We start from the raw sequence: 17,456 nt of genomic DNA on the forward strand, positions 1-17,456 counted from the left end.
ACATTTTTGTTTTTTAATACGCATTACAAGTACAACACCTGACAACAAAAATAGCATTCAAACATTTCCACATTTCCCTGCTAATCATCAAAAATGTGCTGTTTTTTTTCTTACACATTAATACATTACAACATAAGATAAAGATACCAACATTCAACAACCACCATCACAAAAAAAAATCTGCAAGAAAATCAGCCAATTTTGTTTTGTTTTGTTTTGTTTTGTTTTGTTTTGGCGGGGGTTTTCTACTGATTTTTCTGTCTTAAATATTGTAAAACAGTCAAATATTGTGCCTGTAGTTCATAACTTTATTGTTGTAAGCATTAAGGGACCAAAAAAGAATTTATTATATTGAAAAAATAAAATAAAAAATAAATCTATATATATATATATATTTAATTGGCTGATTAAGAGTGTATTGGAATTTTTATTCAGCAAGGTATATTGAAATCAGCATCAACCTTAAAAAAATTAATTTTGTCCTGAAAAAATGTTTTTGTTTGTGAAAAAAAATCACAACTTTTTCCTTTAAAATATTTTAGTCTTAAAATTACGTTTTCTCTATATATATTAAAAAAAATACACATACTTTTTTTTTTTTTTTAACCATACAATTACTGCCTTTTTTTCTGAAAAGCAGACATCACTTGATTTCCTGTGGCTTTCAGGGGTACAAACGCGTTGTTTGAGATTTACGAGGCCGATACTCACAAGTGGGCCAGGCCGGCCTTGCGCACGGCCGAGGAGATGGCCTTGATGGCGGTCATCATGGCGTTGAGCAGCTGCGTCAGCTCGCCCGTCGCCCCCTTGGCCTGCCGACCCGTCTCCGTAACAAAGCGGGTCAGCGTCCACACGTCCGTGTCAAAGGTCGACTGGTCCGACATGCTGCCTGCCGTACCCGGTGCGGCTTTGAGTCCTGCCTTGGGTGAGGGGAACGAGCAAAGTGAGGGGAGACTCGGGGGTTTTGGGGGGGGATCTATTTGGGTGTGTGTATGTGGGGTGTCAAGTGTCAGCTGCAGTGAGTTGTTGCTAGTTGAGTTGTTAAACAGTTTGTCTGCTAAATCCGGTGTCTAGCAAAAACTGGATTTTATTTTTTATTTTCAGTAAAATTGAAGTGCCAGAGTCGGAACATAAGATCCTGCAGCTATACACAATTTTACACATAACCCAGAAAAGCTGGCAGACTGTCCTGGTTGGTAAACTTCCACACATTCATTAGTTTCTTTCATACATAGATCTCATCCAGAAAAATTGCAGCACAAAATCTGGAATAGAAGATCTAGTATTTATTTATTTATTTATTTTTTATTTTTTTTTACTTTTATGCAGTACATAGCAAATACATCACACTGCCCTCTGTGTTAAATTTCTGATTCATCTTTTCCAACTTTCAAGCAAGCCTGAACAACGTGCCGGAATTTCTCCAGATTTAAATTTCACACAGAACGCAGCAAGAGCAGGATTTTGCTGTGTTTGCTTTCAAACAGCAATACAGCACATTAGAGGAAATATGATGTGACGGATCAAACAGTTGTCAGACGGCGGCGATCACTTTCAACAAGAGTCTATACAAAACTTTTCCACATAACCCAGCAAAGCTGTCAGACTGTCCTGGTTGGTAAACTTCCACATATTCATTAGCTACTTTCACACAGAGAGCTCATCCAGCAAAACTGCAGCACCAGTGCTGGAATAGAAGATCTAGTATTTTTTATTTTTTTTTATTTTACGCATAACACAGCAAATACATCACACTGTCCTCTGTGTAAATTTCTCATTCGTCTTTTCCAACTTTATCTCGAGCTCCTTTAAGACATCCTGCTAAACTGAAACATGAAAGCCGTAACTAAGCGCCGGAATTTAAATTTCACACAGAACCCAGCAAGAGCAGGATTTTGCTTTTCAATACAGCACATTAGAAGAAATCTGATGTGACGTATCAAACAGTTGTCAGGTGGTGACGATCACGTTCAACAAGAGGTGGTCGTCGGGTCCCAACATTGTCCCTTCTCGTTTTAACACGGAGATCCAGCAAAATTGCAGCTTCAGAACAGTACGAAAAGAAGCTTGTTAGGAAGGGCGAGCGTTTGCATGAAAGTTCACAGGGGCTGCCTGAACTGCTGCTAACCTTTTGAGTTTAAATGTCAACGTAACTGGAGTACACCGGAACCTTCGAGGATGTGCTAAAAGAAGGTCACACGTCTCTGGCCTACATTTATTGTGTATTTTTTAATTTAAAAAGTCATTCACAAAATGAAAGATCACAAAGAGCTTTGGTCAAAATTTGGTTCTTCACGTGTATTTTGTTTTCAAGTTCTAAGTAGCGGCGAGACAAAAGATCCATTTTCAGATGTATCGTGTTTTCTATTATATCGTTATCGTAATATGTGCAGTATGGTATATATATTGTGTAATTTTTTTGTTATGATCATTGTTATTCATGAAAAATCAGTGAATATTAGGTGTTTCGATTTAAAAAAAACATTTAATTTTTTTTAAATGCACCGTCCTTGAATCATACCGCACTCCATGTATCATAAGATACATATCGAATAGTCTTTTATTGAAGAGATGCACACCCCTAATATATATGTAAACTAGGGGTGTGAATCTTTGATTGTCTCACAATTCGATTTGATTCTGATTTTTGGGTTTGCTATTCGATTTCAGAATCTTTTTTCGATCCAAAATGATTTGATTGACAATGATGTCTGCTTCATTTTATAGATGAGCAAATAATTGTCATTATCTACTCCAGCCTAACTCGCTAATGCTAATTAGCGCGCCACTCGCGGCACTTTTATCCCTCAAAAGAACGGCTATTCATACAAAACGCTTCAGAAATGTACATGGAGAAGCATCTTAACATTACTCACTGGCATATGCGCTTCCTATGCTGCCATAAAACAAAAACAAACAAAAAAACAACTTTTATTGGCATAACTTGATCGTGACGTTTATCTTCTACTCTCTAATGTGGCTACAACTTAACTGTGTATCAGAACGTACGGAACCACACTGCCCCCAAGTGGCCAAATCGGGTACAACATGAACAGCGTTCCCAGTAACACAAACAAGGGCAAGACAGTATAAAATAATTGAAACAAAATCGATTTTAGGACATTTAAATTGTACTGTCTTTGAATTGTATCACGATACCACACGAATAGATGACATTATTTATTTAGTTATAATCCAGCACTGATACATGAACAACAAATGTAGTAAATATATCAGTCCGACAACAAATATTGATGTATAAAATCATTTGTTAAAAGACAGTATCGACACACCAGCAACCAATAACAATACTACACTTTCACTTTTTATTTGTGGAATGTTTTCCTTCATAAAGTCCTTCAATGACATACAATAAAACGTAGACATATTTTGAAACAATTAAAGAACTTTCTCCTTCCCAAGCGGGTCCAAGCTCATTTTGCCTTGGCGGCGTGCTTGCGGCAGACGGCCACGTATTCGGCCACGTCGTCGGGCGAGCCCATGGCCACCGGCGCCCTCTGGTGGATGCCCTGCGGTCGGATGTCCAATATGTCCTCGAAGCCCGTGGAGGCGGCGCCCCCTGCCTGGTCGATGATGAACGCCATGGGGTTGCCCTCGTAGAGCAGACGCAGCTTTCGGGAACAAAAGTGACCCGTTAATAGCGTCGCTCATCGGATCTTTTACAAACGGAAAAAAAAGCTCATTTCGCACTGGCCAATTTCCATCTTTGTGGTAGTACCAAAAAATAACCCAACATATGCTAAAAAATAACCCATTGCAGGGCTATTTTTATCCCAGCAGTTTTAAGGATGCATGACAACTTATCCTGCTCTATTGTCTTGAAGGCAATGTGACTGACCTGACTACTATTTTACTATTTTAAATGGTATAAAAAAAAAAAAGAATCTAATCATCTGATTGGGGGATTCTGTATCTCTGTGTGAAAATCTATGATGGCTCTGATGCACCCATTTGGCAGGTCTCTGTGTTAAAAACAAAAACATACAGCCGTAAATTTGTGAAGTTTACATCACTGTGTGAAACTGCACACAGTCGTGAAAAGTATCCCGCCTTTGCTGGGTTCTGTGTAAAAGGTTAATGTAGACAAATGCCAGAACTACAGTTCAGTACAGCTCTCATTCATCAAATTGACTGTGTATCTGCGGGAAAAAGGCTTCTGACACCAGTTACGATATCTTGCCTTTGCTGGGTTCTGTTTAAAAGGCTAAGGTAGATAAATGCCACATCTGCTGTACAGTTGGGGCTCTGATACACCAATTTGGCAGGTCTCTGTGTTAAATAAATAAATAAATAAATAAATAAATAAATAAAAATAACTTCATACATTACTTCTGAAGCCGTATATTTGTAAGGTTGACGTCACTGTGTGAAACTACACACAGTCGTGAAAAGTATCCCGCCTTTGCTGGGTTCTGTGTAAAAGGTTAATGTAGACAAATGCCATAACTACAGTTCAGTACAGCTCTCATTCATCAAATTGACTGTGTATTGCGGGAAAAAGGCTTTGACACCAGTTACGATATCTTGCCTTTGCTGGGTTCTGTGTAAAAGGCTAAGATAGATAAACGCCAGATCTGACTGTTCAGGTGGCGTCAAATACCTCTCAGGGTGGAAATGTAGTGTACAGTATTGTTTTGCTGTGTGAAACTGAAACACATGATCAATATCCAGCCTTTGCTGGTTTCTGTGTAAAAGCTTCTGTTATGGCTCTTTTGTGAGATTCTTATGTGACTAAGACTCTAACCCTGATGGCAGAAATTTGCCATCTGCATGAAATTACACACAGTCACGGTTTTGCCCTGCCTTGGCTGAAAATTATATAAAAGGCAACAGTGGATAAAGCCATTTTTTTCAGGATCTGTGTGAAAGAGACTTCAAGTAGTATCCCTGAAAACGGGAAATTGTGTCAATTTCGTTGGCAATTTTCCCACCTTTTATCCAAGTCACTCTCCTGTATAAAATCTTTAATGAAACTTGAGGGATGACCTCCATTAATAATGTCAGTTTTGCAGGCTCTTCGTGTGAAAGAGGATTCTGATACTACTTCTAAAGATGGCAATTTACCTGGTCGACTTCACCATTCACCCACTCATATCTGCGAGCACTCACCTTTCCCTGGGGGCTCTTTGTGTTGCCGGGATACAAAAAGATGCCGCCGTACATGAGCGTCCGGTGCACGTCGGCCACCATGGAGCCGATGTAGCGGGCGCCGTAAGGCTCACTGCCATCCTACGGGCAGTCCAGATGCGTTAGCGTTAGCCACTTGCTAATCAAGGTGTGACTTTGGAAGTACAGTGGTGCCTCGTAACTCATAAATGATCTTTTCCCATTGAAATAAATGTAAATGCCACAAATATGCTCGAGCTTCCCCCCTCAAATTGTTGTAATGTGTATTTTAATGAGGAAAATAGCACTAAAAATATTGTATTTTATGAAACATACAGTAATTACATGATTAAATATAATCTAAAAAAGAATTTAAAAGTTTTAACCTAGTTACGCTGCATTAATTAAATGTTGCTCTTCCTGGTGTGCCCGCTTTAGCCACTTGGGGGCAGTATAAGAAAGACAAATGGATCAACTATTCAAATCAAGCAATTGCGTAAAGGTTCAAAACACCACAACATAAATGCTAAAACAACAAAGCCTAAATCGGTCAGTCATATGATCTCAAGGCATCGCTGAACTAGTTTAACAATCATGGAGCTTGATTAGAGATGAAATAAACAGAGCGCCAAAGAGAAGGAAGAAGGTTAGAAGAAGATTTCACAAGCTGACTTCCTGGAGTTTTTGCTCAGCGGTTATGTCAACATTACCTGAGGAAACTTCTTATTCTGTAAATACTCTGTGACAGCCGGCTCAAAATATTTGGAGTAGCCTTCGTTCACGCTGTAGATCTTGCCCCGCTTTTTGATCTTCACGTCCCGGTCCACCAGGATGAATTCGCCGATTGCCTGATGAGCAAGCAGAGAATGAAAAGAATTTATTTACATTTAACTGGTAGTAGTTAACAAAATGATTTATTGATGCCTATGCTATGAATAGGATCGGAAGTTACACCAAATCAGTTTCCAAATATTTAAGCTGCAAAAGGGATTTAGATTCACATCGAATTGCATCAAAACGGTTTCATATCTTTTTGCATTAGGCCCATGTTACAAGATACAAAAATAAATATGGAGCCATACTAAATTTGTTCCAATTTGGCCCACAACGTTTTGAGTTCGGATCATGTTATGAATAGACCTACATCTATATCTACACCAAATATCATCAAATTCCGTTCATAATTTTTGTTACAAAGTGATTTGAATCTTGATATACACCATTGTCCATTTTACACATTAAAAATGATCTGAATCTAGGCCAAATCTGATCCAAATCCATTTTTTAAATGCCCATGTTAACTAAAAGTATTTACATCTGGATCAGCAGTGAATTGAAAGATAATTTATTATAATTCATTAGAATTTCTGTAACTTGTAACATAAAGTTGGAGCTACACCAAATTTAATCCAATTTGGTTCACAACTAGTTTAGTTAGCGTATGTCAACAATATGGAGTGACACCATGTTACATAAATATCAGAACCCCCAGCAAATTTGTTCCAATTTGTCTCACAACTATCTTAGTCATATCCAGGTAACACAGTGATATAAATCCAGATCGGAACTAGTCTAAGCCAAATCACAATTCATATTACAAAATTAGTTCGATCTGGATCCACACTAAATTAAATCCACATTTGAGTCATCTCCATTTTTTACAGCACACGAAGCAAAAAAAAATAAAAAAATAAAAAAATCCGGAGTCACATTTGTCCACATTACAAAAACGGTGTCAATCTGAATCCGCATCAGATTGCACCTAATGCTGTGTTCAAGTCCCATCATGAGAATGTACTGACCGGGTCGAGCATGAAGCAGTTGACTCCGTGTCCGGTGGAGAGCACCATCATGGTGGCGCTGCCGTAGAGGGCGTATCCGGCCGCGACCAGGTTCCTGCCGGGCTGCAGGGCGTCCTTCTCGCATGGCTCGCCATCATCCGAGTCCTGCGGGACAAGATGGCGGACGCGAGTATGCCACAAATCTACATGTAGTACAGTGGCTTCTTCTCCCACAATTTTCAATGGTGAGACGGTGCGAGTACCTTCTTGTAGATGGCAAAGATGGTTCCGATGGAGACCAGGCAGTCGATATTGGAGGAGCCATCCAGCGGGTCGAAACACACGATGTACTTGCCCTGCAGGAGAAGACATTTTGGCTCGGGGTCGAATCCGACGTTTTTTTCCAGCGTCATACCCTCGTTTCGGGATCCACGATGATGGCTTTGTCGTTCTCCTCCGACACCAGCACGCAGGAGGTGAAAGACGATTTAATCATGTTGATGACCAGGTCGTTGGACAGGATGTCCAGCTTCTTCACCTGGTCGCCCGTCACGTTGGTGCTTCCCGCGATGCCGTAGCTTGGGAACAAACACATGATGAGCGGGAGTGTTGACGGCAAAAATGTTTGCTCGCTAGTCTATCGATCATCTGAAAATGATGTGATCGGACCTGATTTTTGATCATGTGATCAAACTGGGATTTGCTTCAACATGTCAAAGTTGAAATGTGCATGCAAGACATTTATTTTAATAGTTCACTCTTATTTTTAAATTGCATTATTTTTAAATATGTACAGTTGGTGTGATGTAAAACTGCTTGTTTTGTTGGTTATATAGTAAACTCAATAAAATATGTATAAAACTGTTTATCTTAGATTTTTATTACTTAAGTTTTGCCGTAGTATTTTTCATTAAGAAGAAACTATTTTCAACATTTATGCTACGGACTACTCTCTAATTATAAACAAATCTTTATGTAGTTATATATTCTCGACCTGGTGAGCCTTTTGTGCTGTTTCCCCTGTATATAATTTAAGATTTGTTTTAACTGAATTTGTTATAGATTTTTTTTTTTTTTAATAAAATATATCATTGTTCGGGTTAACAAAATATGAGCTTTCACATTCCTATTTTATACGTTTGTCTACTGACGTTTATAGTGATTAAAATATAAATATATTAGAATGTATTGCCCCATAGGGTAGTAGTTACCCCCCCCCCCCCCCCCCCCCACACACACACACACACACAAACACACACACATTTTACGAAAAATCTTATTATTCGAAAGTAACAGTACTTGAGTACTTTTTGGCTACCTACGCTATCCTGTTTTGTTCGTTATGTTCCTTAGTTTTGTAACGTCCTTTTCCTCATCATTTTGCAACTATTATCTTAATACTTTTTCACTTTTCTGTGGCTCCCTTCACAATTTGTCAGCTTTTGAGCACTAAACTAAAACACCAAAGTTAATATTGTACACTATAAGTAGTTAAATGGTTAACTGATCAGTATCAAACGAGATTTAACCAGGAATCTGTGACAAAGAGGAATGGGCGTGGCCTCAGGTATGCGCTTCCTGATTGGTTCGAGCCAAACCAGAATCTCCTGCTTGGTCTGTGTCAACGTGGACGTTCCACAAGGGATCCAAGAACGTATCAGTAATGAATAATAATGAAGAAAAATACAGTCTTCGCCTCATAGGGGCGTGTACTTACAGGTGAGCGATGCCGGCTTTGCGCACGGCGCTGGAGATGGCCTTGACGGCCGTGCAGAGCGCGTTGAGCAGCCGGGTGAGCTCCCCGGTACCTTTGGCCCGCCGGCCCTCTTCCATGACGAAGCGGGTCACGGTCACCACGTTGGTGTCGAAGGCGGCTCGGTCCGACATGATTGTCACCCCCCAAAAAAAGTTTTTTAGTCCAGAGGAGGAAGTGCCGCGGGGCTTAAATGCAGCTCTGACGCTCAACTCGACGGGCCAATCAGAGAGAAGAGAGGAGAGGAGGGGCGTGACTTCGATGGCAACATACTGGTTCGCTTTGTGGCAACTTTTGAGTTGATAAGATGGAGTGTGAGCTCCACAATGGACTGTGACTGTGCGCTTTATTTGGCAATGAGCACGTTTGATAATGATGTGTTGAGAAATATTGCGCAAGTTAACGTTAACAACGGAAGAAAAAACACAAATTTATAAATTATATTGTTTAGTTTATATATATTTAAAAAAGTGTTGGTATTTGTTTGTTTTTTAGGGTGGACTGAAATAATTAAAATTACGGTCATACAGAAGGCTATTACCAAAAAAAAAAAAACAACTTTCCTCCTGCCATCTCTTCTGCAATGTTCTTTTGTTCCTTTGTTTTGTCACATTGAAAGACAACACAACCACACATAAAGTGACAGAAATGTTCAAATGTAAGTTGTTTAAAGTGTTATACTGTACTGCAACATCAAACCTAGTTTGATTAGTTAGTGTTTGTGTATGTTATCAGCATTAATCTGGTCAAAGTTATGTGGTTTGGTTTATGGCAGAATTCTTTGTTTTATGTTTAGTTTGAAAGTAATTCAACAGGATGTAGCAATAAATTATGTATTTTGAAGACTGTATTGTGCTTGTAATTCAAGACCAACCAAACAAACAACCAACCAACCAACCAACCAACCAAACAAACAAACAAACAAACATTGGACCAATTGGATCACACACACACACAAAAAAAAAAAAATCGAAAGTCTGCTCACTACCACTGTAAAATGAAATGACAGGGTTTAATTCACCTTTAAGCAAAGTGAGAACATTGTGTTCCTTGCATTGTGTTTATTTGAACGGCTTAACAGTTTCCACATGTCAAACAAGCCATTGTTGTATCTGCTTGTGGAGCAAGACAGGGCAGTGGTTAGCACACACAGAGAGGCCTCAGTTCAACCTTTGGATCAACTGTGATGCAAAATCCACACCTCTTTTCCAAGTACACTTCACTTTCAGACGTAAACTCGTTTTAAAACTTTATTTTCAGTTGTGATCTGTATATTAGAAGCTGCCAGTGACCAGCAGACTCATAAATAAACATTTATAGTGGGTTTTAAAGTGTTTGGCCACTACAATGCCATCACACTTGCATGTGCTCTCACATGATGCGACTGGGGGCTGTTTACAATGGATACCAAACTTAACTCTTTTTATATATCAAGAAAATGGCATTTCCAAACAAGGGAAGCATTATTGACAATTATATGTATTTATATATTGAAAAAATACACCTAATACGTAATCAACAGTATTAATTAAACTTATTTAGATGCGCAAAATAGTTCTACTGCACATTGAAACTTGACTTGAATAAATAAGATAGTACAATGAAAGAAAAAAAAACTATTTGAGAATGACAATATTATGTAATATTTAATTTAAAAAATTTATTGGCGTGTATAGTGGTCAGAAAATAGTCCAAATCAACATTAAAGTTTATCTTCTCCCAAAAACTACAAAGGACTACAAAACGTCGGACATGTCTTCTCTTGTTATCTGCGCTCTCACCACAAGATGGCGACCTCTGATAACGCTATCTTAAGCCGTCTTTGGAACATCACTGAAAATAAGTAATTTTTGTACACAAGTCCAAAAGTTAAAAAAGTAAATTGCGTTAAGTTGTCTGAACTGAAACGACGAGATGGTCACTAATTTTTGTCGATGACTTCCAGTGAAAACTTGTCGAAAACACGGATAAATGCAGGTTTTGATATATCAATGCGCCTGCATATCCTTCTCAAGCCAGTGAGCGAACTACATTGTTTGGCGGAGGTGACTCGAATGCGCGGCAAATGAACTGTGTGGTTGGGCAGACGTAACAAAGTAAATAGTCAACAAATTTTATTTAGTAAAGTCCCCCCCAATTGAGTTCCATTTAAATGTTGTCTGGAAAAAGTTTGCTCGGTTAAGGTAACTTAAGTTGAACACTTACCAGAGTTTCCTAATTTTCCTGTGTGCTTGGTGAGGGAGCATGACGTGGTTTTCTTGGCTGTAGTTTAGTATTTAAAAACTAAGACAATGCTGTATTATGACATGACAAAAAATGGTGACTTTAGCCACAGGTGAGTTATTACACCTGTGCTGCGATTTGACCTTTAAATTAGCATTTAGTAGAGCCGAGCTATATGGGGACATGCAGTGCGCATGCGCGTTGTCCCTTCACAAGTTGCCGCTCACTCACACGCACCCACACAAGCCAAACGGACCAGTACAAAGAGGAGTCTAAACGTCGCATGCTGTTCCTGCTTGAGCTTCGGGGGAGTTTTAAAAGTCGACTTTGTGGTGTTTAAAAGCATTACCGAGAGCGGTGGAGTTCTTATTCAACCCATACGAGACAGGGGGGACGTCGCCGGTGTCTCGTTGAAGTCCTCCCGGCAGCCTACGCGAGGACACCTTGCAACGGGTAAACCTCCTCGCACACCCTCTCCTCAACGAACTGGATACATTCATGCCGGTTTTTTGTTTTTGTTTTAGTTAATTTATGGCGCTTTTGGTAGCTTAATGTACAGGAGTACGTCCTCTCAGTAGTGCACCTTATAATTGGTCGCGGAGAGCAGACCAGACAATCCAATGGAACGCTGCCGCTTTGAACGGGATCAGGTCTGAAGTTTTTGGTGGTGCGTTTACGTGCTAAGTGTTGCCAGCTTGGACTTTGAGCTGCATGTGAAACAGGCCTTTTACAAGTAGGCAGTAAAATAACACACATTTAAATGGAATACAGTTACTGTTCCTCAGATGTTGGGCATTTATTTGGAAAGGTGCAGCACATGTGCCACAAAGTATAAATATGACCCAGAAATGGGCAGTTTTGAGAGCATATTTGCAGTTTCGTTGCTTTCACAGCTTTTTTATTTATTTATTTATTTATTTATTTTTTAAGGTAGGTAATGTGTATCTTCAGTTTTGATGTTTCTATCACCTGCACAAACACTTTGTCGTGCATGTAGTTAAAAATTACTTTTGTGCAATTTTGATATTAATCTAAGTCCTCACGTCATTTTTATAATGTGCTCCAAAGCTGACTTTGCACAGGTAATTATGTGTATTTATGTCATGACTTAATGTTGGTTAGACATTTTTGAAAGTTTTCGGGGGGGGGGGGGGGGGGGGGCGAATTTAACAAACCAGCATATAGTTACAGAATGTCAACAAAAATTTTGCAAGTTTCTAAGACGATCTCTGAGAATGTACACAAATACTGTATAAGGTGACGTTGACGTGACGGCAACTATTATTTGTGTTCAGTGACATGTCCATGTGCCCCATGCACACAGTGTGGTGTTTTGATTCCTGTTTCCACGAGTGAATGTGCTTTTTATTATCTTTGTAGTTACGATTAGCCCAACTGTGTATGAGGTGGCGTGAATGGTCACTCACTTGCATGAGACCCAGTCGAGACGGGCTAATTTCAATAAGACAGAAAAGGGGGTATGAAGAAAGTGGTGTATATTGACAAAAGCCAAGATATTAAAAAGACCTGAAAACTATTAAAAACGGCGAGGGAAAAAAAAAAGAGCACAGCACAGTATAGTAGCAAAATTTTCAGTGACAAGTTTCTGGCCTTGTGTTGTTGCTTTTAATGTTTTGACATGCTGCTGCATATTCTCCTTTAATGCCATAAAGGTGTGCTAAAAGGAACTTGAGGGGTTTGTGGAGCACAATGGTCGGGCTGGTGGTCCCTATTGTGTCCTTGAAGAGCTTGAATCCTCCCTCTAGGGGACTGATGGACTCTAGTGCCCTTTTCCCCCCTTTTTCAAGCAGACCCTAAGGCTTCTGCGCTGTTCTTCCGGAGTTAAGCGCTGAATTGAACTGTCAAGTGGAGCATTGTGATGGTTGTTTAATGAAATTCTTTGCCCGCCTGTGTTTTTCTACACTTAGGAGAATCCTTCCACCCCAAAAGTACAGTAAATTACACTTTGACTCCCTTTGTAATGTTATTTTGTGTTTCATTGGGGATGGGGTTTTCAGATAGCGGTGTGTAACGTTATCGAAAACAACTGTTGGTCAAGTACCTTAGTTTTTAGGTCACAGTTCTTTTCATGATGGTTGAGGTAAAGCAACAAAATCATTGAAATCTTTTTTTTTTTTTTTTTTTTTTTTATGTAAGTGCAACCTGGGGGGACAATATAAACATTCAAAAACACCAAATTGATGCCAGAGACTGAACAGTACTGTGTCTACAAAGTGAACTTTCAAGTTACTTTTATTGCTTCAACTTGTGAGCGGAAAAAAAAAAAAAAAAGATATGATCACTGTATAGTGGCCATGAACTGAGCTCACGTCCCAACAAGCAGCAATTTGGCAGATAGGTGAATGATACTCACATGCATAATATATTCTTTATCCTCTACGTAGAACTACTAGTATTGCAGCAATTTACTGAGCAGCTGTGACCGTTAATCAGAAGCGCTAAAACACGCTGATGTTATTAGACTATTCCCATTGGGCATTTGACTGCATTTCTTTCATTATTTGTTGGGAAAAGTAATGTAAAAAAAAATATTTGCCACTTTGGGGTGTAAAATAAACAAAAATAAGTCACCATGAATTTTTCAATGAGGAACTTAATTGACTAATCAGAAGCACAAACAGCCCATCAAAAATAAGAACTTTGTATGGGGTATTTTACTGAATTTTTTTGTTTTCCCTGCTCAATCAGGGTTTGAAAATATCCATACTTTTTTTAATCTATCAGAAGCACAGGTGACCTTAGATTTGAAAAATGTTTACTTATTATTCCCCATACTGGTGTAGAAAATATTCCACTTGAGCTTATCTAAAAGCAAGAGCAAGCTTATAGCTTATTAATATGAAAAAGAAAATCACATGATTTGACACAATGTCCTTGGCCGATTACGTGAATAATGATCCATAAATCAGTCGCTGTTATACCACCTGTAATGCTGTGTACCAATCTCCACTCAATACCGCACAATTGACCGAACTCTTAATGACGATTAATTGATTATTCCCAAGACGATAGCCATGTTTTTTTCCATGCGTGTTCCATGGCTATGACCCAAGCGTTTAGGAAGTGATACTGTTTACTTCACAGGCACGTCTCAAAGCGAGCTTAGCACCCAAGCTGTGCATACATCGCATAATAAGGGTCCGCCTGGTGTCGCTTGGTATATTCGGCTTTGCGGCGGGCCCACTTGGGGTCCACATCAGCATCTGTGTACTCATGGCAAAAGGTCCCTCAATTATCACCGTAGTGACACGAGACCCCTCTGTCTATACGATTAAAGATGAGCCTTGGTAGTCTCACCATCCTGGTATTTGCTCAGGGAGAATGACTTTCACGACCACGAACTCCCAAAGTGTGCTGAACATCAAAATCTTTCTCCCCCTCGATGCAGCTGTATTTATTTCGTGGCGTCGCTCACTTGTAATTTGACTTTTGGCCGCACATCTGCGCATACTTTGGGACGCTAAAAATAAATGCCACGTGGGCTCTGCGTTAACTCAAAGTGATGAATTTATACATTTATTCAACACAGGAATGTTTTTTTTTTTTTTTTTTTTTGACGGCATCTCATTGAAAGTTCTCGCCGGTTTCTGCGGGTGGTGTGAGGTTATTCCAGTTGTGGGATGAGGACCTCCATGACTGGCTTGTAATTAGCCAAAGACATCCAGGGCAGGGCAGCTCTCAACGCAATAGAGTTTGGAAGGGGGTGAACCGGCATGCCAGGCAGAAATCACGGTTGAGTATCTACTGCGCGGTTAAGGTCACAGTTTGGTTCATAGTTTGGTTTCAAGATTGCGGTTGAGTTCATATTCACATTCAGTGCAGTTCAAATACCTTCAAACTTTTCTTTTTAGGGAAGTGCAACATTAATATGGGTGTTAACTGTATGCCAAAGATATCATGGTTGGGTATGTATGTAGCTTAGTCTTGAAGGTCACAGTTGGATTCACATTCCATACAGTTAAAACAGCTTGAATCTTTTCTGTTTTGGGACGTCAAGTGTCAATAGGTTTGTAACCGTTTGCCAAAAACCACATTTAATAAGTAATTTGGTTTAAATGTGACTGTCGTTCACATTTACAGTTAGAACTGCTTAAATCATTTTAGGAAAGTTGAAGAGCAGCAGGGTTGTCTGTTAATGTTTGGCATGGCTTAGTAGTAAAGTGGTCGTCCTCCAACCCGAAGGTTATGGGTTCGTTCCAATGGTAACAGGTATGCTACTAGTAACGAGTACCACATGACTACAAAATGGTGCTGAAAAGTGAATGGTTTAGCTTGGATTATCAGGAACTACAGTAGACACTGTTTGGTGTCATGGATCTCATGGGCCCCTAAATAACATCAGTGTAGAAAACCACACCTTACATAATGTTAACATGAGATTTAGATTATTATTATTGTTATTATTATCATCATCACATAAAAAGCCCCGAAGGTGCGGCGATGGGAAAATAAACTTAAATGGAGCACTTGTTGAAATGTCATCCATGTGATATTCTCATGCCCGAGGCTGCCAGCAGGTCTTGCTTGCGCTTTTCTTCGAAAGTTCATTGTTGCGCTCATCAAAGGGCTGGCAGAGCCGCTGCAAATCCGGTTAGAAGTGCGATTTGTGGATTGTGAGGATCAGCAAACTTATAGGGATTGCAGTGAATATTTTTGCCTCATGTTTCAGGTTTATACAGTAAGGCTACATGCTAGTGCTAGAACGTCGTCGTTCGGGATCATGTTTGCCATTTTGTGGACAATTCTTACAGTTGAGTAATTTCAATGTCTTTGTTACACTTAGCATAATGCTAGCATGTAGAGTCTAATTGGAGATTGCACTCAAGATTTAGAGCGCTAACTGTGCTAATGTACTTTGAGGTGTCCACTGTCTAGGCTAGGATAGCAAGAAAGCTTCAGAATTGAGTTTTGCCCACCTGCCAAGTGCCAATGATACCTTTTTTAAAACTGAAATTAATTTGAGTGAATTCCTTAGGGGTTTGCCAAAGTACAAGCCTGAATTTCATCTGCCTTCTAAAATGTCTGCTTCACACCAAAATGTCTGACTTCCTGTTCAATTTAGAACATGGACTGTCAAGGCTTTATATTGTCATGTCATGATAGATGTGTCCACCTAATTTTGTGTCAGTCTGACGCTTTCAACTTGATACATACAGTTTAGTTTTTGGACATGCTGACTGAGGCCATCAAGTAGGCGTCCAGTTTTTGCCAGTGAATGAATCCTGGTAAAGATGTATTAATTGTTGGGATCCCCAACACAAAAAGCAGGCTAAGAAAACAATCAATCAGTAGTGTCTCCTGCAAATCTTAAAAAAAAATTCCCACCAGTTTCAGTGATCACCGTAAAATTGGATGTACATGCCTATCATAACAAGGCAAATGGAAGAACTCAAGGACTCATGACTGATATTGAACCAGAAGCCAACATTGGTTTGAAGCTGACATGAGTCCCATTCAAAGCAAAGATGGCCATTTTTCAAAGCTTTTTCCTCTTCCACCATCAAAGTTTGATGATCATTCTCAAGCTTTTGCAGTGAAAAAGGCGACCTGAGAGCTTGTCGTTGGTGCTTGCACATTTAATTACATGGAAAGGAAAAAAAAATCTTGTGATTGAGTTTTTTTTTTTTTTTTTCCTCTCCGTGTGGTTGGATTAACCCTGAAGTAAACCCTAAAGTGTGTTTCACAATGATGTCTTGTTTCCTGGTATGTTAATCCCTTTCTTTTCACTCCCTTGTCATGTGCTTTGTCGGGGATCATCAATGGGCATCGTGGAAGATCAGTTTTCAACTTTGGCTCCTCGCTTTCAGTGCTATTTGCGAACGAGGAGGAGGAAGATCTCCCTCTTGTTTTGTTTATTTATGTTGTTTGAAGGCAGGCAGAGGCTTCCGTTGATATTTTGATAAAACCTTCAGCTATGCAGGCATGCACAGACATTGCCCGTCAAGTGGAGGCATTCCTCAAGGCGTCTGCCTGAATTTAGCCACACCAAAGATGTTGTTATTCAGTTGACATTTTTTTTTTTTTGGGTAACAATAACATCATGAAAGTCGGCACTTGTTTACCACCAGAAGTAGAAAGAAGACATCCGCCAGGGCAAGCCCATCTCCAGTCCTGAAGATGGCAGTGAAGTCAATTACAAATCTGGAGAATTTGGTGGGTCGCTCCCCCACTTAGGCTCTGATTTAAATGGACTGCAATGGCTAGAAGTGAAAAGAAATCCAAAATACAAAACTTTTTATCTGGATTTGTCATCTTCTTCCTTTTTCTATGCACCACTGAATAGGAGTTTTAATTAGATTACTAGTTTGTCAACTTAATGTATGATAAAGAAACAAAAACATACATACGTACACTTGCACAATCTAACGAGCAACGATGAAATGAAAAGAATACATAAAAATACAAAAATTAAATGACAAACTACACAAATATATATACATAGAAATATAAAAGAAAAATAATACATTGGGAATAAAATAGAAAAATTGAAAAATATATTGACAATTTAGTGTTGTCACGATACAAAAATTTTGACTTCGAAACTATACCTG

General features: G+C 39.3%; 3 protein-coding genes across 3 annotated transcripts in view; 1 reads left to right on the forward strand and 2 right to left on the reverse strand.

Moving 5' to 3' along the window:
- Positions 1-3,110, reverse strand: part of fbp2 (fructose-1,6-bisphosphatase 2) — a 12,438-nt gene extending 9,328 nt beyond the window's left edge. Inside the window, exons 1-2 of the mRNA XM_077522234.1 lie at positions 2,877-3,110; positions 712-920 (exon numbers count right to left, since the gene is read on the reverse strand). Coding sequence (XP_077378360.1) covers positions 712-920; positions 2,877-2,882 — 215 coding nt within the window. The 5' untranslated portion in view covers positions 2,883-3,110. The remainder of the gene's footprint in view (positions 1-711; positions 921-2,876) is intronic.
- Positions 3,111-3,167: 57 nt separating this feature from the next.
- LOC144019279 (fructose-1,6-bisphosphatase 1-like) lies at positions 3,168-8,854 on the reverse strand. The gene is made up of 7 exons (XM_077522235.1): positions 8,626-8,854; positions 7,324-7,486; positions 7,172-7,264; positions 6,930-7,073; positions 5,838-5,975; positions 5,131-5,250; positions 3,168-3,632 (listed from the first exon to the last, which is right to left on the reverse strand). The coding sequence occupies exons 1-7, from the start codon at positions 8,793-8,795 to the stop codon at positions 3,435-3,437; spliced, it is 1,026 nt and encodes a 341-aa protein (XP_077378361.1). The 5' UTR covers positions 8,796-8,854; the 3' UTR covers positions 3,168-3,434.
- A 2,245-nt stretch (positions 8,855-11,099) lies between these two features.
- Positions 11,100-17,456, forward strand: part of kank1a (KN motif and ankyrin repeat domains 1a) — a 33,527-nt gene continuing 27,170 nt past the window's right edge. Inside the window, exon 1 of the mRNA XM_077520565.1 lies at positions 11,100-11,337. The gene's annotated coding sequence lies outside the window, so the exon portion shown is untranslated. The remainder of the gene's footprint in view (positions 11,338-17,456) is intronic.

This window comes from Festucalex cinctus, chromosome 5 (genome assembly GCF_051991245.1).
Source record: "Festucalex cinctus isolate MCC-2025b chromosome 5, RoL_Fcin_1.0, whole genome shotgun sequence".
Classification (NCBI taxonomy): domain Eukaryota; kingdom Metazoa; phylum Chordata; class Actinopteri; order Syngnathiformes; family Syngnathidae; genus Festucalex; species Festucalex cinctus.